Source organism: Erpetoichthys calabaricus, chromosome 6 (assembly GCF_900747795.2).
Source record: "Erpetoichthys calabaricus chromosome 6, fErpCal1.3, whole genome shotgun sequence".
Classification (NCBI taxonomy): Eukaryota; Metazoa; Chordata; class Cladistia; order Polypteriformes; family Polypteridae; genus Erpetoichthys; species Erpetoichthys calabaricus.
Window position 1 is genome coordinate 175353475 of NC_041399.2, and position 24138 is coordinate 175377612.

General features: G+C 38.2%; 1 protein-coding gene across 1 annotated transcript in view; it reads right to left on the reverse strand.

The window, feature by feature from the left end:
* Positions 1-8110, reverse strand: part of gtpbp4 (GTP binding protein 4) — a 30341-nt gene extending 22231 nt beyond the window's left edge. The window contains exons 1-6 of the mRNA XM_028804124.2: positions 7965-8110; positions 2540-2710; positions 2348-2451; positions 2113-2249; positions 1362-1462; positions 904-996 (exon numbers count right to left, since the gene is read on the reverse strand). Of these exons, the coding sequence (XP_028659957.1) occupies positions 904-996; positions 1362-1462; positions 2113-2249; positions 2348-2451; positions 2540-2710; positions 7965-8012 (654 nt within the window). The 5' untranslated portion in view covers positions 8013-8110. The remainder of the gene's footprint in view (positions 1-903; positions 997-1361; positions 1463-2112; positions 2250-2347; positions 2452-2539; positions 2711-7964) is intronic.
* Between the last annotated feature and the right edge of the window lie 16028 nt (positions 8111-24138).

Here is a 24138-nt window from a genome sequence, read left to right on the forward strand (position 1 = left end):
CTGGGAACCACACTGTGTGTTGTGTGTTGTTGTTGCACAGCACTCGTTTGTTGGCGCTTACAGCTCAGGTGTTATGAACGTCCTCTCATTATTTAAAAAAAATAAAATAAATAATAATAATACAGGGACCGTTGGGCAAGCGAGATCAGGTGTGGAATTTTCCACTTATGATACCATGTCATTCGGATATTGGGATTTCAAATTAAAAATGCTCAACCTGTATTAATATTTTAACATAATCTTATTATAATCATTATGAAAATCTTTCATTTTTGTGTTTTAGCAACACCTTTTTGACAGAATAGATTGCCATTGGGGGGGAAACAGTTGAACATGAATAGACACAACAAAACACACAAAATGTATATAATTTCTGTAGATGATTCTAGGTCACTTTTTAAAATCTAATGTGATATTTTAAAATAAAAGATTCTGTGTATTGTGGTTAAAACTGTTGATTATTACAACACATATTGCTGTGTAACTACATTACACACTAAATACTGTCATTAAACAAAGAACATGAAAAAATGAGATATCTAAAAAGAACTAAACAAAAACACTTATTTGGAATTTTGTCACTAACCTACACCAAAACATTTTAGGTTGCTTTCTTTCCAAAAATAGGAAAAAGAAAAAAAATAAACAGCAACTATTAACTCAAAGTGTCCTATAAAACAGCATTATTTTATGCAAATATCTATTATACCAGAAAGCACTGAAGAATGCTTTTATAGTCCTCTTTTATTGTTTTTTTGCAGAAATATAAACAAATTAACAACAAAAACCAACAAACTGAGTTCTACTAAATGAAGCATACATTTTTTTCTTACAGTCTTCAACTGGCATAACATAGTTATGTTACAAACTTAATTACATTAAACACATAAGGAGTTCTGTTACCTGCCAGCGCAGATACTTGTAATCCATGTGACCAACAAACAAAGATTTTGTTGTAAAGGCATACGGCTGAACTTCAACATCTGCTCTTGTTACCTAAAAAAAAAAAAAAAAGTCCTTTTTATTTTGTGTCATATTCTCACAATTATACATCCAGGCTGTATGGTACATAAACAGCATAATGATCATATTAGCTAACTACAAGAAAAAAGTCCTTTGGTACTCACAATACACTTACCATAATTTAAACTGCATGTCATACCACTGTACTATAGGCAGCATAAAGATCACAATGTAAAATATACTATACAGTATATAAAAAGAGTACTGTGAAGTCACGGTTATATAAAAGTATTAAACAGTTTCACAACTAATTTAAAAATGATTAAGTAAAACAATTACATTTTCAAATATAAGCCAGTGGCACAGCAATAATCAAAGCAAACCATACTTTCACACACCTTATTTATGAAGCTGGACTTTCCAACATTGGGATAACCACAGAGAATGAGAGTTCTTGTATTTGGGTCAATACTTGGTAAACGTGAAAGATGCTGACGGACTAAATACATAGAGAGAGAAAAAAAAAAGTATAGAAAAGAAACAAAGTTTAGGAGTGAGTAAGAGATTTCTTTTTCCAGAAAACATCCCTAACGATAACATCACAAATCAAAGACAGTTAGAAGACAGAATGCTTCAGTCAACAGCTTTTAATGTGAATGTGACAGCGTGCCTAAGAAGAACGCTTAGTGAAAATGTCCTTTAAATCTTTTTCTTCCTCTCATTATTTATTCAAGTTGGGCTATATTTTATTTCCTTTTTGACATTTATCTCATAATGCTATTTAATTTTGATTTTCCAAAAAGAAGTTTGAAGGATTCATGTTTTTAGTAAAACTTTCAAATATAATGAAATATCTTGTTATAATGCAATGTTATTCACAAAAAAATGCTAAAAAGGTATCGTCTGAAAGCAGAAATATTTTTGAACTGTTCTTTTTAGATATCAGATGTTAAAAGCCTGTTCAATACCAACATACCATTTATTGCTCTATTAAGGAACACTCCACCAAAAAATATTTAAGTCGGCTCTAAACAGACATTATCCAGTCCAGGACTTGAAGTCAGGATTCTAGAGAAGCAAGACAGCAGCACCAACCAACTGTACTGCCAATGTCAGCTTGAAAATTAATAATAGCTCTAACCTCTTTACCTTGTTCAAGATATTCTAAACTTTGTTTCTGACGTTTAATGATGGTGCACATGCGTCCCAGAGCTGCACGTTTTAATTGTTTGCATCGGTAAAGTGAATCTCCATACTTCATTAATCGAACATAATCTTTAGCAACACTGCAAAGAAAAAAAAAGATTTATTTTAAGCATTTTAGAATTAGAATCCTAAACCTCTGATAAAAAAAAGTTAAATATTTCGCTGAAAAAACACTTACTTGTCAATAAGGTTCTTTGCAATATTTATTTGTCCTAAAGCCAGCTTATAATGATCCTTATCGTACAGGACATTCATAAGATCAGCATAAAATGGATGAATATCCTGAAAAGAAAATAATTCATTAAATAGATCAAAATTAATACAAGCATACTTTTCACACAATAACAACAATAATAAAAAACATACATACATCTAACTTTGGGAAATCAGCCAAAATCTGGGTGAGTCTGTCATGGTAATTCTGTTGGGTGTATTTCACTTTTCTCATATAAAAATGTCGTATTCGATGGATTTGATAATGCTTGTGAATAACTGTTGGAGTTTTCCTTTGTGTCTTTGACAGTGTGAGATCTATAAAGTCCTGCAAAACAAAATTTAAAAGGCATTTATTGATTATACAAAAATATCTGTTAATACTAAAAATAAACATCTGGAAATATGAAGAATGTCAAAACACACAGAGATTTTTCCAGTTTTGTTTTTTTAATCAACATCATGTCCACTGGTTAACATTAGAAGTTCATTTAAAAAATATCAATTATGGTAACCTGTATGCTAAACCACTGCAGATCACTAATCGATTAGGTTTTAAGTCTTACAAAAACCAAATGCGTTTATGCCCATTTGACGTCTAAAACTGAGGAAATTTATCTCCTGAAGTTTCAAACAACCCACATGTTCAGAGCACTTTACAGAGTCCCGTAAAGATTTGGAATACAGAACTGCTATATAAGAAGTACAAATTTACATCTGATGTGATATTTTATTACTAAGAATGCACATAAAAATAAACTTAATGATTTTGTATTAACAATTTGTGGAATGTTTAAACCATAGTTCACTACACTTCCCAAGTTCAGCCCTAGTGCCTCCTGTGGCTGGAGATTTTTTTTCAACAAGTTTCACAATCAAGGAGTCATTTTATCTTTAACCGATATCACTGTTCTATTAGCCAGCCTTCATTTTGATGTTAACTGTCCTACTCCAATTAGGTAAACTGGACTGCCTACCTGCCCAAAGGAAAAACAATATCCTATTCATCACTAGATTTGCTTGGTTTTTTTTAATCTCAAATCGCACCACAATCAGCACACGGTGTAACAGAATACGAAGATAAGAAATAAAAGGAAGCAACAACAGTTCCACTCTGAAGATCCATTAAGTTGGTGGAAGGTGGATGAGGTGTAGTAACCTCCCTGGCCAGGACAGCCAAATGCTGCCTTTGCTTTTCTAGCACAACGGTCTCAATAATAAGATGATCCTTGCACTAAAGAAGAAGATGAACTGTGTGTTTCCAGCATGCATGCAACAGTATATGTAGGTTTTAGCTGTTTATTATAAACTTTAACTTTCATTTTTTAAAGATGGAGGCCCATGAAAGATCAATTCATAAATACCCACAATAATAATCCCAATTGTAGTTAATCTAAGAGAATGTCACCTCCTAGAGCCAGGCCTGGTAATGGTATTTGGTAGGTACTGGTACCTGGAGGTGACTCATTTATCCCTGCCAGGCTCAGCCTGACAAAACTGCATACAACTGCCAAGACAGCTCAAAGCCCACAAGGCAAAGGGTACATAGCTAGATCCAGTGACAGCTGACTGAAAGGCAAGTGCAAGACCCCTAGAAATGGAGACTAACTCTAAAGAGTAGGAACATGACATCTCTAGAAAGCATGGATTGAGTGCTCATGGCATAGGCTGAAAAATACCAGTTAGATATAGTCTGTGTCACCTCTATGCGCACTACTGGCTCAAAACCTAGACTTGTTTATGGATAGTTTCTCTTCCTTACACTGAAGAGAGGCCCTTGCTAGGCGTTGGGACACCCAGAAGCCCAAGGCTAGGTATTGTTCCAATTCAATGCAACTTTCAGTTTTAGAGGAAACCCTTCAGTGGTTTTTACATGTATGTACCAAAACATTATTCAGAGTATTCAGTCATTTTAGATGCAATAGATTTAATGTAGGAGAGGGTACTACTTACTAACCCTGTAGCATTCTGGGAGAATTCAACATTTGTGTGTGGAACAATGGAGATACCTGGAGTGGTGTAATTAGAGGAATGGTCTTCCAGATATGAGTCAAAGCAGTGACTTGCTGTTGGAATTCTGTGGTAGTCATGAATCATTTATAACAAATGCTTTGTTCCTATGCAAGGATTTTTTAAGTGTACCCAGTGCAAAGGTCTGTTATACTAAACTATACCACCAATCGCCAAACTTGCTTGCTGGTGTATAGTCCCAGTCATTTCTCTTTTTCTAATATAATTATTCTCTCTGCATTATGCCAAGTTTTTCTATTAATACTAATGAGAAGTCAAGCAAAATGACACCTTTTATTGGCTAACTAAAAAGATTACAATATGCCTCGAAAGCTTGCAGATTGTAATCTTTTTAGTTAGCTAATAAAAGGTGTCATTTTGCTTGACTTCTCACTACATTCATAATGGCTAACACGGTACAACACCCTAGTACTTTTAATATTAAGTAATTTTCTGTAGTTCAGTTTTAGTTCTAATCTTCTTTTTAATGTGTTACTTTGATGATCTTGATTGTTTTGTAATAGAGTTAGCACATGCCATTAATAGCACCACATGAAATACACGTTGCACTATTTAACAGTCACTGCTCCTTTTAGTGCATAGGGAATCTGAATCGTCTTTTTATGTCATTGAAGTTCTGGGCAAACTACACCCAACACTCAAATTTCTTTAAATGGCACCAAGCGTTGCCTTATAGCAGGAATGTACAACTCGAGTCTTGGAGAGTCGCAGGTTTTTATTCCAGCCACCTTCTTAATTAGAAACAAGCTACTGCTGCTACTTTAACATAATGCCCATGTCCTAATTATGACTGATTTGATTGTTTGTTTCCTTACCCAGAAGCCAGACAATAAAAGTTACCCAACTGATAACCAGCTAACTGGAGGGCCATCATTTTCTGTCCAGTCAGTCTCCTACATTTAGTTGTTAATGAAACCCAATATTTAATTTGAAGGCTTGTTGGTATTCTCATTCTGCCACACCAGTCATTTCCAAAACTGATTTTCTTTTTTTATAAGATCACCACATAAACATTTTCTGGACCAGCGCAGATCAGTATTTCTCAAACCTTCATTTTTTTTTTCTTTTCATATATTTTATTGAGACGAGTTAAGTTATCCTGGTCATCTTTTGGCTCACTTTGCATCCTATTATTGTTTGGCTGCTTGTTAAAGAAAAAATTAATTAACTAAAATGGAAGTCAATTAAAATCAGTACAACATAGTACAGTGGAACCTCGAGATACGATCACCTCTGTATACGAGAAATTCAAAATACGAGGAAAGTATGAGCGAAAAATTCAGATCTAAATACGAGCATTGGCTCGCGTAACGAGCCACGAGCCAGGCTGTGGGTATAGCTCGCGGCTTAGCGAGGGGGCGTGGTAGCAGTTGCGAGCTGCGATGTCTGCGTTTCTCACGTAAGTGCACAGGTGGGAAACTGCCCACATCCATGATTGTTCCTGTGGCTGATGGGCTGCAGCTGCCATGTCCTCCCCGCATATATAGAGAAGCGCGAGCCGGTTAAGGGGGAGAAAAAGTAAAAGAAAAGAAAGAGAGAGAGAGAGAACGCACGCAGGCAGGCAGGTGAGTGAGTGCAGGCTCGCGTGTAGCTGAACAATGATTTGAACAGGCGAGCCAAACAGCTGAAGCAGGACGGTGTAGAGAAGGTCAGCTGCATTAAGAGTGTCTCGCCTGTTGCAGAGCCCGCAGGTGAGACGCTAACAGAGAAGAAGCACCGGGGATTGTCATCTGTTTTTTAAAGACGGCATCCTTTTGACGTTTTAAACTCGTGTTAAAGGATTGTTATTCTTGTGTATTTTAAACCTCCACTTCACAACTGTTTTAAGGATTATTTATTTAAAGATTTATTGAATGCTCTACTGCACTTTGGACACCTGTTTTGATTCTTTTAATAATCAGTTATATTATTTACCAGTGCTATTTATTAAAGGTAGACTACAGTATATATAATTTATCGGTGTTATTTGTTAGGAAAATTGATTTTTATGTTAATATATTTGGGGTGCAGAACGGATTAACTGGATTTCCATTATTTTCAATGAGGAAGTTTGTTCTAGATACGAGAAATTCGCTATACAAGCTCAGTGCTGGAACGAATTAAACTCGTATCTAGAGGTTCCACTGTATATGCACTTAGCATTTGTAATTGGTTAATAACAGAAAGTGGTGGGAATGAAAAATTGCAGCACTGCAGGAACTAAGCTGGGCACTCCCGTCTTATAGACACAATTACAGACAAGGCCTGAGTAGAATTGTTCACACATCCTTGTAGATTTGGAGTTCTAAGCACCCACTCCTTCTCTGCAGAATTACAGTGTGGCATAGCAGTTAAGGCTTTGGATTTCAAAACCAGGTACTGACACTCTGAGACAACAAGCAAGTCATGTCACCCGCCTGTGCTCCAATCTGTATCTCAAACGTTTCAAGTTACCCTCGAGAAAGATGTCAGCCGAATAAGTAAATGTAAATGTATGCACTTAAGTCTTACCTTTAACTGACATGTTGTTATATCCTTGTATATGTTCTTATAATTGTCACTGTCGTCCTAGATTTAGTTAAAAATGTTTTAGCTGTATTCTAATCAGCACTCAGCTGATGAACACTTAAAAGTACTCCCCACTAGTAAACTGTCCTCGCTCTGGTCATCAATTTATTACCTGATTCAATTTTAAAGGTATACACAAAATGTATTTAAAATTAAAAAGAGACTATTAAAATCGATAGAAGAGGTATATAAATACCTTAAAAAATCTTAATAGTGTAATCCACATAAAGACTGCCGACTACAGAATTCTTAAAAACACTTCTTTAATAGGCAGCTTAAGTTAAAGGCAAAACTTGGCCCCGATTAAGACACTGCATGGCACGTATAGCTGCAGGTACAGAGCGGGCTAGTTAAAGATTCTTTAACTGTGGGAGCACCAGCTCTCAACAGACTTTTGCCTTTTTGTCTCATTGTGTACGGTGCCGCATACGGTCAGAATTAAGCATGGGACGATCTTAGGTTAACAAGTCCCCCACCGTCGTGGAGCGACTATCTCTTTAAACACACCACGGTTGTCATCATCACCATTACTGATGACGTTACTACTAAAAAAGTTCAAAAGGGTTGTCACCGAACTCCAGTCCACACGACTGGGTCGGTTTTACTGGTTTAAGCACTCTCGACTTGCATTATAGATGCCTTTAAAACTGCCAGCTCACTACTGCCTTGTTCGGATCGGTGCGCTCCACGTGTTCTTTACCTTCGCTATTCTCATTCCGCTTGAAAAGCATTAACAACAACAAATGATTCAGTGTGATTATGAGCCAACACCCAATTACAAGTCAATAATCACCGACGGAGGTACCCCTTTAATAACCGGGCCGAAAATCACTGAAGAAGGTGGCCCTTTAATACAGCCGTCCACGCATCTCGTTACTGCGTTGCTCACAGGAAGCGCCAGAAGGCTCGCAAAAACACGTCTTAACGGTAAGCCCTAAAAACCGTTTTAAAACATGTCCAGTCGTGCATTCATATACATTTTTTAATGATTAACTGCGTTCTACCTTAGCGGTGGGCACCACCATAATCTTCTTGAAGTTGTACAGAGCCATCTTCGCACATGGAGAGAGAGAACCCCGCGATCTTGTTGGTCTCGCGAGAGCGTCCCTACGTGTCACGCGAGCTGCTCCCTGCGTCTGTAAACTGAAAGCGCCCTCTGTCTGCCACCGCCAGTGTCTCCTGTGCTTAAACGGGGTAGAAGCAATGCAAGCCGGTTTGAACTTTTAGAATTTATCATATTCACTGTTCACTCTTAATGAAGTTTTACTTTTGGTAATTTTTTTTTCTAAAAGCTATTGCAGCGCAAGGCGAAAGCCAATCGTGGATATTGCCCCGAAGACATCTGTCTATTTTAATTTTATGGACATCACAGTCTATGATATGCTTTCACATTAAAAGGAGAGCAGAATACTAGTGGAAATAATCACACACACATAACAGTTTCACATTCAAAGTCCACACTGTTAATAGACAGGCCATTATCTGAATTGGAGCAAGTAAACAGCAAAGTGAACCACTATGCCATCCTTCCAGTATCCCGTATATATACAGTACATGACCACAGTCCAAATAACGTATCAGTTACATCCTGCTAATTCAGTACCCTGTGCTTATGCTACAGGATAAGTTTTATCGTTTTATATTTACATTTATTTGCTTAGCAGACACTATTATCCAAAGCAACTTACAAAAGAGGTGAACCTTATCAAGGTTCAGTCTTGGCGACTGTTTGGGAACAATTGTTACAGATCAAGGTGACAAAATTAATAATCACAAGTAAGGGCTTAGGACAAAATGCAAGGTAGTTACAATTCCTAGGTTCCAAAAAATGAATCTGTTAAACAGAAATTCAAACGAGAACCTTCAAACACTTCTTTAACACATGAGAGAGTCAGATTTTAAATAGAGATGAGCAGGTTGGTCCACTAGATGGGAGTTATACATGAAAATAGTTTGGACTATAATTAGATGCAAGCCATCAGAAGATCTGAGTGGGTGAGAAGGATCACAGGGCATCACAAGCATCTGGCCTGTTGACTACTGTGTAGGCAAGTATCAAGAATTTGAATTTAATATGTGCTGCTACAGGGAGCTAATGTGGTAACCTAAAAAGTGGACTGACATATGCCTGCCTCAGCTGGTTCAACAACAGACATGCGACTGCATTTTGAATTATCTGCAGAGACTTGGTGACACATGGTGGTACTCGAGTTGCAGTAGGCCAGACAAGACAAGAACTAAAGCCTGTATCAGGAATTGTGCTGCATACTACGTCAGGTGCAGTCTGATCTTGTGGATGTTGTGTAGCGTGAATCTGAAAGACCAAGAGACAGTTACAATATGATCACCACCCTGAGGTTGCATACAGACATGGTGAGTGTTAGCTATAATTACCCAAGCTGAACAGAGATTGGGTGCTGAATAGATGGACGGACTGGGAGCACAAGGTCCTCCTTTGCCAGGAGCTGGAAATGGAGCTTCTTATTCCAGCTTGTAAATTAGTGAGCCATGCAGAGATTCTAGCTGATACTGCGTGGTCCTCTGCAGGGAACAACAGGTACAGCTGCTCATCATCCGTGCAGCACTAATATGAGATACTATGGAAATGGATGATGGGGCTTAGTGAAGAAGTGTATAGATAGAAGAGGAGAGGGCTCATCACTGATCCTTGAAGCACCCCCATGCTTTCCTAGTGCACCCTTGACATCTCTCCTTGCCAGGACACACAATAAGATCTGCCCAATAGATAGTGGTTCACTGGGCAGTGCCAGTGATGCCAAGGTCAGAGAGAGTAGCAAGGAGGACAACAGTAAGTAGAACTGTCTTGGTGAAATGTCCTCTCTTGGAGCCTGAATAATTAGGATTAGAACAATGGAAAGAAGGAACTTGATCACATAGTCAAGTGTTTTGGATAGAAGGAAGAAAAGAGAGACTGATATGTACCTGCTTGAGACAAGGGCAGAATAATAATAGATACAAAGATGAAACAAAGGTTGTGAAACAAGTATAATCAAAACCAGGAAAATCAGGACAAAGAGATATTTAAACCCAAAAACACAATCAAAATTCAAGTCAGAACACAGGTGTAAGTTCTCTGAAATTAAGACTATAACCTAAACACTTGAAATTGCAATTAGAATAGTCAGACATGGACAAGGAACGTACAAAGTGGCTGGTTTGTAAACCATCGGCCAGAGTCACTCCATGCTATTTGAGGGTTTCATCGCCTAGCAATCGGCTGATGTTCATACAAATTCCTGTCATACGATGATGCAGTAAATTAAAAACAATTTTTATCATGCCATACCACAAATTCGTAACAGATACACTATTTATTTGCGTATTCAGAAACATTGAACATAGTCCAGAAAACTAATGAGAAAAAATATATCAGAAGTCAGGAAAAATTTATAAAGTCTGGAACTCACAATATATATTTTGTATAGTTTTTTTTAAATGTCAGAGTTTTTAAAAGTTTTTTCTCTTTTTTATTTTTGATACTGGTTATAAGGATTGTTTTGTTGCTTGGCTTTCCCTTTTTTGTGTAAAACAACTAAAATTTAATTATGTTTCTACATTGGCATATTAACCAATCTTCTTATATAATACGCTACCGTGGCTCTCCGTTTGTCTGTCCAGGATTTTAAATCACCTGTAGCTCGCAAACCATTTGAACCACTGACCTGAAATTCGGTACACATATACTATGTGATGTCTACTATCCCCTTTCAGGGTGATGATTCACTTCCAAGGTTATTCCTGTTTTTGTTTTTATTTTATTTTATTGTAGAATCATCTCTCGACAGCGGCCAGCAGGGTACTCATTCCCATCACCTTTACCGTCGACCGTCGCTTCTTCTACCTCTTCATATCTTAAATCATTCTTGAGGCAGATTGAAGACTTAAGTGCCAGCTTAAGTGAAAAATTAAGGAAAACATACTAAGTAATTGCAACACAAACACTGACTTAATCAGTTTTAACATAAAAAGATGCCGACGAAAGAAGAGAAGAAGCGGACCACTAGGGTGGAGAAAAGAAGAGCTGATCAGGAAATAGCAAACGCATCAACCTCTGAGCAAACAAATGCTAAACGTACAGAGAAAGAAAGAGTATGAAAACTAGGAATGCTCAAGTTAAGTGTATTCACTGCACGTTATCGTGATTCATATTTACTGTTTCTACACCAGCATATGAGGGAACACAATTATCACCACTTGATCAATGCACCAATGGGAAATCTGACTAGAGAGAACTGCTTAGTAAGCCAAGAGTGAATATGAGGTGTGTTGTCAATCAATTCATAGATGGTATTGAACAAAAAAGAATGATCATTGTCAAGGTTTAATGCATCTTTTAATATTAAACCTTATTTTTTCAGAGATTTTTATATATTGGCTTTGAATCAATTCAGTCTTTAGCAATTCATTCAAAGCCCATTGTTCCAGTCATGTTGCTCTGTTGATTATTTAGTTTTACTTTGCCATCTGTGTGTCTCCCATGCTACTCATGTTAGAGGATTATTGTTTTGTTATGCAAAATGAAACAGTACAAATATATGTCAAATAATTTAAATCAATCTTATTATTATGAATGGTACAATTTCTTCTAAATTGAACATGGGAGGGAGTAATGTATAATCCCTTTTAACAAGTATTAAAATTCACTTCCCTTTTATCATTGCAGATTAGTTTAAATACCTAGGGGTAAACATCACAAGTAAACATAAAGATCTTCATCAACAAAATTTCACGGTCTTGGGTGGCACGGTGGCGCAGTGGTAGCGCTGCTGCCTCGCAGTTAGGAGACCCGGGTTCGCTTCCTGGGTCCTCCCTGTGTGGAGTTTGCATGTTCTCCCCGTGTCTGCGTGGGTTTCCTCCGGGCGCTCCGGTTTCCTCCCACAGTCCAAAGACATGCAGGTTAGGTGGATTGGCGAATCTAAATTGGCCCTAGTGTGTGCTTGGTGTGTGGGTGTGTTTGTGTGTGTCCTGCGGTGGGTTGGCACCCTGCCCAGGATTGGTTCCTGCCTTGTGCCCTGTGTTGGCTGGGATTGGCTCCAGCAGACCCCCGTGACCCTGTAGTTAGGATTCAGCGGGTTGGAAAATGGATGGATTTCACGGTCTGTATGGAAAAAATTAAGCAAGACTTGCATAGATGGTCAACCCTTCATCTCACTCTAGCTGGAAGAATTAATGTTGTTAAGATGAATATTCTTCCTAAGCTACATTTTTTATTTCAAAACATTCCAATATACATTAATAAATAATTTTTTAAGCAATTACATTCAACAATAACCTCATTTATTTGGAACTCGAAACACCCACGTATCCAAAGAGTGACCCTACAAAGACCTAAGGCAGAAGGTAGCATGGCTCTAACTAACTTTCAGCATTATTACTGGGCAGCAAACATAAAAGCTATAAAAACCTGGACACAAATAGATGAACATACACTGGCTTGGTCCGCAATGGAAGTAAAATCCTGCAGTACTTCTTTATATTCCCTGCTTTGTGCCCCAATAAATGCAAGTTATTGGCAATATACTAATAACGCAATTGTGCTTTAAGATGGAGAATCTTTTATCTGTGGCACCTCTGCAAGAGAACCACCTCTTTCAACCCTCACATACATATGCAGTTTTTAATATCTGGAAAAGATTTGGGATTAAATTGCTTAGAGATCTTTATATAGACAACATTTTTGTATCCTATGAACAATTACACTCCAAATTTAACTTTCCAGCCACACATTTCTTTCACTGTCTTCAAATTAGGAACTTTGTTAAACAGAACCTGCCCGATTTTCCTCATCTTGCACCCTCCTCCATGCCGGAAAAAATATTGCTTAATTTCAAGGACCTAGACACCATCTCTGCAATATATAAAATTATCTTGCAGTCCCTCCCTTTTAAAGATCCAAGAGGACAATGGGAAAAAGATCTCTTAATCAATATATCAGAAAAGGAGTGAAAAATAGCAATGCAGAGACTTCACTCGAACGCCATATGCACAAAGCATACAATTATTCAACTCAAAATTATACATCGAGCACATCTGTCTCGCTTAAAACTGTCCAAAATGTTTCCAAGGCAAGATCCAACCTGCGAACACTGCAATCAAGTCCCAGCCTCACTGGGTCACATGTTCTGGGCCTGCACCAAATTAACATCATTTTGGACAAAAATTTTTAAGTGCCTTTCAGACAGCCATGGTGTCACAATCCCTCCTAACCCATTAACAGCTGTGTTTGGTGTTCTTCCAGACGGACTTGAAGTGGAAAAGGACAAGCAAATGGTGATTGCATTCACTACACTTTTGGCACGCAGACTTAATTTTGCTAAACTGGAGGAATCCTAACTCTCCTCTTTTAAGTCAGTGGGAAACCGATGTTTTATACTATTTGAAATTGGAAAAAATCAAATATTCAGTTAGAGGATCTGTACAGAATTTTTTCAAAACTTGGCAGGATCTAATCAATAATATCTTAGAATAAGCTCTTAATGCACCGAGGAAGCAATTATCTCCACATTTCTTTTTCTTCTCCAATTTATCTCTATTGCCCTAATAAAACTCATCAATTTAGGTATGTCTACAAGCCTTGTTTTACTCTGCTGGCCATGCTCTTTCTCTCAGGGGTGGGGGGCGACTTATTTTCAATCCTATCTTTTGTAAAAATTGATCTATTTGTATGGAATGATTACAATAAAATTAATAAAAAAATAAATTCACTGCTACGCTGAATATCAAAGACCTGGGGCCTCATGTATAATGCCGTGCGTAGAACTCGCACTATAACATGGCGTAAGCACAAAAGCGGGATTGTGCATACGCACAGAAAAATCCAGATGCAGGAATCTGTGCGCACGCAAAATTTCACGTTCTTCCACTACATAAATCCCGATCAGCGTGAAAAGTAACGCACGTGCACGCGCCTTCTGTCCCGCCCCAACTCCTCCCAGAATTACGCCTCTTTGAATATGCAAATCAATATAAATAGCCTTCTGTGAAAAGACAATGGGAAAAGCACGGGGGAAAATATAAGAATTTCAGCGAATACCAAGTGGAGGCAAAGGAAAAACGTTCTATTTGTTGGTTTTAACAGTGGTATAATCAACAAAAGAAAGTTGATCGAGTGACAGAGTGTCGGAGAAACTCGAAAGATCAAGTTCACAAAGTCGCACAGTACCCGAAATAAAAAAGAAATCACATATCAAAGTCGCCGTGAAAAGGCGACTCGCAGAGGACCATCTGAGTGTCATATGAAAGCTTATTAGGGTACAGACAAAAAACATTGGCACACAGTGGGAAAAAAGCACTAAATGTCAACTTTAATCTCGAAATTTCCACTTTAATCACGTAGTTTATTTTGCCATTAAAGTAGAACATCATAAACTTCATGTTAAAATCGTTTATTTTACTAGTTTCTCAAGTAGCACGTTAAATGCTTTGTTCTGTATTTGATCTTCTATGTGCTCTATGTGTGTGAATCACTACGTGCTTCCGTTCTTTCTCTTTCTCCGACAGGACACAGAATCCATTACATTCGAGATATTACAGCTCTCTGAATAATTAAAATACTGAGATGTATACGTGATATCATTTTCATGATGATAGCAATGAAAGCATGTTATTAAACATGGGAACACGGTGGCGCAGTGATTGTTCATATTTCACGCAAGAGGCTTGCTGCGCCATGTGCGACCTTCGATGAAATAATTTATTACAGAAGTACTGTCTCTTTCAAATGTACTTTTCTTTCTCCAAATACCCAATCGCCACACAATCGGCTCTGTAATAGACGTTAAGCCATCTGTAAGCTTAGAACGCCGATTCTTCAGAACTTTTAAGGAACATTGAAATATCTTCGTAGTACATGTTTAAGTATTCTATCCGTCTGTCTTTCCAGTGTCGCGTCAGCACCAGCAAGAATACAGTGCAAGGCAGGAGCTATCCGTGAACCAGCTATACGCTGTGGCACCGTGTCCTCACCTGTTTAATTATTAACAATGCAGATTATTTAAATGAAGTTAAAGTTTTATCTGTATACTATAAGCAACATATTTTGCTGCATTTCATCTTAAAAATGATATTGTCATCATACGCGCTTTATAAAGTAGCAAAGGTTGTGCAATATTATAACTGTAGTGTAAGTTTACAGTGAGGTGATTGTACTTATAAGTACAAACAGTTCTACAAGGAGCACTTGATGGACTGATTGAGTGCGTTTATAGTTCTTGGGATGAAACTGTTTCTGTAACGCGAGGTCCATACAGGAAAGGCTTTGACGCTTTTTGCCGTGGTTGAGGTAGTGTGTACTTGAAACTGTATACCGATAATTCTCTTTCCGATCAGCTGCTGCTGTGATTCACACTCAGATACAGTGATATAAATAATCCGAGTGGTGCAGTGAGAGTAATATGGAAAAAGATGATCCGCAGTGGCAACCCTTAACGGGAGCAGCTGACAGAAGAACAAGATGCAGTGAGCGTAACAACGCTAAAGCAGTTATGGTATTTGGAATACTATGGCTATTCCCTGGACCATTATATTGCTACAGGTTAATTACAATCAGATGCATTACACTAATAAACAATATGCAGTTAATTTCAGTGTATTTATAAAGCCGCGTCAGGAATGTGGAGCTAAGAAAGAAAGGGTGATCACACAGGAACAGTAGCACTGCTTTGATGCTGGGTGCCGCCAGTCTGCAAAACCGAGCGGAGAAATTGCATACGCCAAGGTATGAGTTACCGTGGAAATGTGCGTGGATTTACGCCAAGTTTAGGTTTTATACATCGCGATTTGAGCGTGGAAACATTCGTACGCAACATTTCTGTGCATACGCACCGTTTATACATGAGGCCCCAGGTTACTTTGTTTAAAACAAGAACTGGTACAGCTCTCTGGATTGATGCAAATGAAGAATCTCTAAACTCAAGCAATAAGTGTTATCAATAGTAGGCTGTTAGTGGTGCCAAATTGAATACTAGGATTATTATTTATGTTGTAATCTATAGTGCTTTGTCATCCCGTCCATTTGTTTATGAAAAGTTGGTGTCCATTGACGGAGTGTGGTGCCACATGATCCATCCATCCATTTTCCAACTCACTGAATCCGAACACAGGGTCACGGGGGTCTGCTGGAGCCAATCCCAGCCAACACAGGCGCACAAGGCATGAACCAATCCTGGGCAGGGTGCCAACCCACCGCAGGACGTGCCACATGATTTCTATGTCATATGACTGGCAACGGGCATAGTAACCATAAACAATATGGTCACAGCAATGCAAGGCAAGAAAATAGTAACATCTCAGCTGAAAGTGGAAACAAAATGGTGACGTGAAGAAGTCACAAAAATTCAGTAAAACCTAAACAAAAACTGAAAAATTTTTAAATAGCAAAAAATGTTCAAAATTATTTTTTTCCCTGCGAAATATCATGTAACCGAGCAAGACAGTTTGGCCATCTAATGAAAACACCTCTTAGGTAGCCACAATGGACATCATACCCAGGAATGTACTAGATAGATAGATACTTTATTAATCCCAAGGGGAAATTCACATACTCCAGCAGCACCTTACTGATACAAAAAACAATATTAAATTAAAGATTGGTAATAATGCAGGTAAAAACAGACAATAACTTTGCATAATGTTAACGTTTACACCCCCGGGTGGAATTGAAGAGTTGCATAGTTTGGGGGAGGAACGATCTTCTCAGTCTGTCAGTGGAGCAGGACATAGTGAGGCTATAAGACAGATTTATATTTTTAGCTCACATGTAAACACCTTGTGATTCCTTGGGAAGAAATGGGATTCAGGGTAGATAGATAGATAGATAGATAGATAGATAGATAGATAGATAGATAGATAGATAGATAGATAGATAGATAGATAGATAGATAGATAGATAGAGTGGTGTGAAAAACTATCTATCTATCTATTTGCCCCCTTCCTGATTTCTTATTCTTTTGCATGTTTGTCACACAAAATGTTTCTGATCATCAAACACATTTAACCATTAGTCAAATATAACACAAGTAAACACAAAATGCAGTTTGTAAATGGTGGTTTTTATTATTTAGGGAGAAAAAAAAATCCAAACCTACATGGCCCTGTGTGAAAAAGTAATTGCCCCCTGAACCTAATAACTGGTAGGGCCACCCTTAGCAGCAATAACTGCAATCAAGTGTTTGCGATAACTTGCAATGAGTCTTTTACAGCGCTCTGGAGGAATTTTGGCCCACTCATCTTTGCAAAATTGTTGTAATTCAGCTTTATTTGAGGGTTTTCTAGCATGAACCGCCTTTTTAAGGTCATGCCATAGCATCTCAATTGGATTCAGGTCAGGACTTTGACTAGGCCACTCCAAAGTCTTCATTTTGTTTTTCTTCAGCCATTCAGAGGTGGATTTGCTGGTGTGTTTTGGGTCATTGTCCTGTTGCAGCACCCAAGATCGCTTCAGCTTGAGTTGACGAACAGATGGCCGGACATTCTCCTTCAGGATTTTTTGGTAGACAGTAGAATTCATGGTTCCATCTATCACAGCAAGCCTTCCAGGTCCTGAAGCAGCACAACAACCCCAGACCATCACACTACCACCACCATATTTTACTGTTGGTATGATGTTCTTTTTCTGAAATGCTGTGTTCCTTTTACGCCAGATGTAACGGGACGTTTGCCTTCCAAAAAGTTCAACTTTTGTCTCATCAGTCCACAAGGTATTTTCCCAAAAAGTCTTGGCAATCATTGAGATGTTTCTTAGCAAAATTGAGACGAGCCCAGACTGATAGATCTCAATTACTTCTGTTCTCATTTGTTCCTGAATTTCTTTGGATCTTGGCATGATGTTTAGCTTTTGAGGTGCTTTTGGTCTACTTCTCTGTGTCAGGCAGCTCCTATTTAAGTGATTTCTTGATTGAAACAGGTGTGGCAGTAATCAGGCCTGGGGGTGGCTACGGAAATTGAACTCAGGTGTGATACACCACAGTTAGGTTATTTTTTAACAAGGGGGCAATTACTTTTTCACTTAGGTTATTTTTTAACAAGGGGGCAATTACTTTTTCACACAGGGCCATGTAGGTTTGGATTTTTTTTCTCCCTAAATAATAAAAACCATCATTTAAAAACTGCATTTTGTGTTTACTTGTGTTATATTTGACTAATGGTTAAATGTGTTTGATGATCAGAAACATTTTGTGTGACAAACATGCAAAAGAATAAGAAATCAGGAAGGGGGCAAATAGTTTTTCACACCACTGTAGATAGATAGATAGATAGATAGATAGATAGATAGATAGATAGATAGATAGATAGATAGATAGATAGATAGATAGGTAAGGGAGAGATATGGTCTGTTTTGCCCAGCTTTATTGCGCTGCAGTGCTCTGCAGGGAAAATGGAATGAAAACCGCAAAATTAGCCATAGCTATACAAATAATTGTATGATATTTTGTTACCAGACCAAAACCATGAGCTCCAGCTTCTGCCTCAAAAGTAAACTGATCTCGCCTTTTTGCTCATTATTCATCTCATTCAAAACACTTCAGCACAAATAGCAGCTGAGACTAAGCATATGCAAATGGCCACTGGGGTGAGTGCTTATTATAGTAGCAGAGGCAGGGTTAGGGGCAAAAGTGGTAATTTACCGAATGGAGAAAAAGTTGCCAGAGTTGAGTTTGTTAGCATTATAAAACTTTTAAGTGGGCAAAAGGACAACCCTTCGCCAGACAGGGTAGAGAGGGTGTGAACCCTGTTGAGTAAAGCCTCTGCAGGTTGGCCATTGGCAACTGATTTGTTTCTTTCTATGTAACCACCCTTTGTAAGTCAAATAATTGCCCACAGCAATCAACAGTCAGCCTCTGACAATAAACCATTGTATCCAGTTTTCATTGCCAAATGCCTACTGTATATAGCTTGCAAAGAAAGCTGAAACAGAAAGGCTTTGTTAGGAACACCCCAGAAGAACCATGAGGTGACCTCACGTTTCATGCAGCTGCCTAAATCCTGCCACCGGGAAAAAATCAAGAGAATTTTAAATTGTCTTGATACATAAGCCAGGATGGTGCAAAGGGTCATAAATCTTATAGGTAGACAGGTGGCAAGTAAGTCATAGGTTTTGATTCGGTGTGCTGCCCATTCTGTTATGCACTTGGGTTTCTTCTGCTGTATCCGCACTTTCTTGTATGTAAGGCAGAATGTCGCCCAGTAGCTTTCACATACTGTAAGATCAGCAGTTTGTACTTTATTTTACTGTCCTTGAAACACAGGTCATTATGACCACAATCATTAAGCTAGTTTATGCCCCTTCATGTAGTTGTAAGAATTTACTCAGGATGGCAATGTGCCGATTCTCACTGCTCTTGTATTTGCTGCTCTTGTCTTATTAGCCTACAATGAATGTGTTAGGTACATTCTTCTGCTGTAGGAATGCTATCTGTAGCATATGGCTTTGCTGTCCTGTGAACATACTGTATACTCATTAATTACCAAGTAATACTTTGCATTGTCCGACATTTATTGTTCAGTATTTTCTTTCCATTGACATCTTCTTGCCCCCATATTCCCCATTATCAGGCTTGCATGCCCTTTGATTATCTTGCATGTTTATTTCACACGCCCTTTGTTTTGTGGTCTACAGTAATGGAGTTACTAAATGGTACAAAAATGAGAAACTGGATAATTAAACAAGAATGCATTGTACTACACCAGAGTCTGTGCCACTAGCAGGATTAAACAGCAAGTTCTTTGTATAGCAACCATTCAGTGGATGGGGGAGGGATGGTCTTGTTTACTGGCAACCCGCTTTGTGCTTTATTGGTTAATTATCTGTCTATGCTTGAACTCATGTGATTTGCTGGGTTTCCACACTTTAATTACTGTCCAGCATGCAAGTGGTCAATGCATCAAGCAGTGGAAGTAGCGGCTTTGCACTTTAATAAGCAGCTTCAATGTTATAATGCAAACTTTTGTAAATGTATTGAATCTGCAGATAACAAGTTTGATGCTTTTACTACAATGTCATTTTATTAAAGGATTACGCAGTACATAACAGCAAAAATGTCACTAGGTAATGCTCTAATGTCCAACAAATGAAAATGTATTTAGTAGCACATAAGGGAATGATGAATACAGAAGACATGCAAGGGATTGGCTAAATGTTAAAGTTTCACAAAGGAATGGGCAGACTTCATCCTGCTGGTTCTTCAACCCCTTGTACTATACATATCATGATGTCTTCCTTGGTTAAGCCAATGTCACATTACACGACTTTAGTAGGAAGAGATTTCTGTGCTGACAGGTGTAGTAGCTGGTCTCCTTGTCAGAGTACATAACTAGAAATTGTAGGGTATGTCATAGTGGACGACTGTGTGATGACTTCCTAGCACAGTATTTTAGGAGTATTTCCAAAGTATTGCAAGCTCGCCCCTTTTTCTGATAGTCAGTAATGTCTGGCAGTGTGGTGTAGTGGTTAAGGCTTTGGTCTGCAAACCCTGAGGTTGTGGGTTCAAATCCTGCTACTGACACTGTGTGACCCTGAGCAAGTCACTTGATCTGCCTGTGCTCCAATTGGAAAACCAAAAAGAAATGTTACTGATTGTATCATAAATGTTGTAAATCGCCTTGGACAGAAGCGTCATCTAAATAAGCAAATGTAATGTGCTGCTTGACAGAGCCTGCCGCCATGTAAAAACTTTACCAGTATGGTGAGTTCGGCCACAGTTTCTGCACTTTCTTTTTTTTCTTTCTATTCTGTCATGGTATGTAAAGCATACAACATCAGACAGATGAGTCTCTGTTCTGTTTTTCAGGTCCAACGCACCCGCGTTCCTTATTCCTCGTAACTTCATTATTTGCATTGTAAATCCAGGTGGGCGCTCATTTTATAGCCAGCTCTCTCACATACACACACAGACTCATCTCTATGGCCTAAGAAATCAAACCTGTTTTATTTTGTCAGGATGAGTGGCAAACTGGTTGGGCTGTGTCGCTGGGTATGTCAAACTACATGATGGAATGTCGCATGTGCACACCGTATACTGCATCCGCCACATTAATGTTATATAAATGAAGGCTGTGACTGAAAATCACTGGAAAGATCATGCAACATGGCGTTTAGGATCACGTGATCCAACCTTGAAAGAAAAGAGTTACTACTGGTGTTGTTTAAAATGAGAATTTGATAATGTGAGATGGATAGAGAAGAAGGGAGCTCCATTAATAGGCAAAAGATAGGTGACTGATTAGGCTAAAAGAGAACAGGCAAAGATCTAGTAAAGATGAAAGACAGCAAGAGAAAGTTGGTGTCTTTGTGTTCCACAGATATTTTTGTCTTGACATCAGTTTACTATCCAAACTGTATACTTCACACAAACCTGAATTGTATTAAGCAGATTTGAAAATGTCATTTAAAGAAATGGATTTTGCTCCAATTCATAACATGCTGTCTGTTTTGAGAATTGTATATACACACTCACACAAATACGTGATTCAACAAACCCTTTAAACAACTTGAAAACATTCAAATATTACTTCATATTAACTGTGCTTTCTCTTAAAGTGGTGGTGACCAGTTACCTCTTATGAAAACATGAACTGATTCATATTTTACTGTGATCGGGCAGATCAGGTAACTGTAGACCAGTAAGCTTAACTTGCATTATGGGTAAATTAATGGAAGGAATTATTAAAGAGAAGATTGAGCAGCATATGGTAAGAACAGGAGTGGTGGAGAATAGTCAGCAGGGGTTCAGATGATGGAGGTCATGTTTTACTATAAGGGAAGCAACAAAAGGATACAATTAAAGTGGTGTGTATGGTGTTATTTATCTTGATTTTCAGAAAATATTTGATAAGGCCCCATGTAAGATGTTGGGCATCAGACTAAAAGAAGTGGGCGCACAGGGTGTATTGTGTACATGGGCATGTTGACTAAAACACGGGAAGCAGAGGGTTATTGTGCGAGGAACCTTATTAAAATTAGATGATGTTTAAAAGTGGTGTCCCTCAGGGATCAGTGCTGGGACCACTGCTATTTTTAATATATAAAATTGATCTAGATAGGAATATAAATAACAAGTTGGTTAAATTTGCAGATGATGCCAAGCTTGGTGGACTGGCAGATAATCTAAGATGCATTGAATTATTACAGAGGGACTTAAACAGCATACATGCTTAGGCAGATTTGTGGCAGATGAAATTTGATATAGGTAAATGTAAAATATTATATACAGGAAGTAAAAAATGTTTGATTTGAATGCACAATGGGAGGGCTGAAAATTGAAAGCACTGCTTATGAAGGGGTCTTAGGAGTTGTATTGGGCTCATCACCATCACCTTCCAGACAGTGTTCAGAAGCTATTAAGAAGACTAACAGAATGTTTTGCTATATAGCACAATGTATAGAGTACAAGTGAAAGAAGGTTATGCTCACGCTTTATAATGCACTAGTGAGGCCGCACCAGGAGTACTGCGTGCAGGTTTGGTCTCCAGGCTACAAAAAGGCATTGCAGCTCTAGAGATAGGCCAGAAAAGAATGACCAGGCTGATGCCAAGACTGCAAGGGAGGAGCTTTGAGGAAAGATGACCTTCAAATCTGAACTTGATGTTTATTCGGAGAAATAAGGTGGACCCAATTTGGCGAGCTTTGTTGGGTTGAATGGCCTATTGAAGTGCTTTCCAAACTCAGTCCTGGGGACCCCCTGTGGCTGCAGGGTTTTGTTCCAACCAGGTTCATAATCAGTGCCAACACCTAATAACACTGATCTTATTTAATTAGCTATTATTTCTGTTATTCTACATTCAGAAAAGCACAGCAGCATGATTTTTACATTTATAAGATATATTGGATTCAGCGGGTTGGAAAATGGATGGATGGATGGATTAGAAATATTTCTGCTTTTGCTATAGATTTAAATGCTTAACTCTCTTTTGTTGGTTTCATTATACTTTGCCCTTTCTCTGTGCAGTTTCCCCCCTTTGTTGTATCTTATTAATGACAATTAAAAACATGCAGAGCAGACACGCTGGCAAACAACACTGAATAATCAAAGGCTGCAAATACTTTAGCATCAGACCCACTAATTAGTAAATAATGGATTAATTAAACAATTAGAACACCTGGAAAAGTACAATGAAAACCAAGATGAAACTATTGTTAAAAAGAAAAAAAAAACATTATTCCCATATAACTGCTTGGTACATTTTAATATATATATATTTTTTACCAAACTTAGTTTTCTAATTTCTATATTGTTCCCAAAACACAGAACTTGGGAAATAACACATCACTTAATTAGCCCAGGAGTCCAATTAAAAACAGAAGCTGGTTGGAACAAAAACCTGCAGCCACAGGGGGTCCCCAGGACCGAGTTTGGGAAGCACTGGCCTATTGCCATAAAAAAAATTTCTAATCTATATATATGTTGTCCTAGGGTGTTGTACCATGTTAGCCATTATGAATGTAGAGAAAAGTCAAGCAAAATGACACCTTGCCTGAAGAAGGGGCCTGAGTTGCCTCGAAAGCTTGCATATTGTAATCTTTTTAGTTAGCCAATAAAAGGTGTCATTTTGCTTGGCTTTTCTCTATAATCTATATATATATAACACAAAGTTCAGACAAAGTCAGAGAGGTGAGATTGCGTTGGTTTGGACATGTGCAAAGGAGAGATTCTGTGTATATTGGGAGAAGGATGCTAAGGATAGAGCTGCCAGGGAAAAGGAAAAGAGGAAGGCCTAAGAGAAGGTTCATGGATGTGGTGAGAGAGGACATGCAGGTGGTGGGTGTGACATAGCAAGATGCAGAGGACAGGAAGATATGGAAACAGATGATGCGCTGTGGTGACCCCTAATGGGAGCAGCCGAAAGACAAAGAGGAAGATATATAATGCAAAGCTGACTGAATCATTCACTCACTTACTTATTAAGAAAAACGTAATTTTCCATTTAGTTAAAAAGCTGAAGTTTGGTGACATTATTGGAAAAAGAAAATGATCTGACAAGAGTTGTTTTTTATTTGTCAATATTTATTAATACTATGCTAACTTTCATGGCCTGTGCTATACTGACAGTGTGCTTTATGCAATTGAAGGACAGAGCAGAAGTGATTGATGAGCCATGTGATAGGCACCACTAACCAACAGGGTGGATGGATAACTGAAGACTGAGCAGTGTCCTGGATAG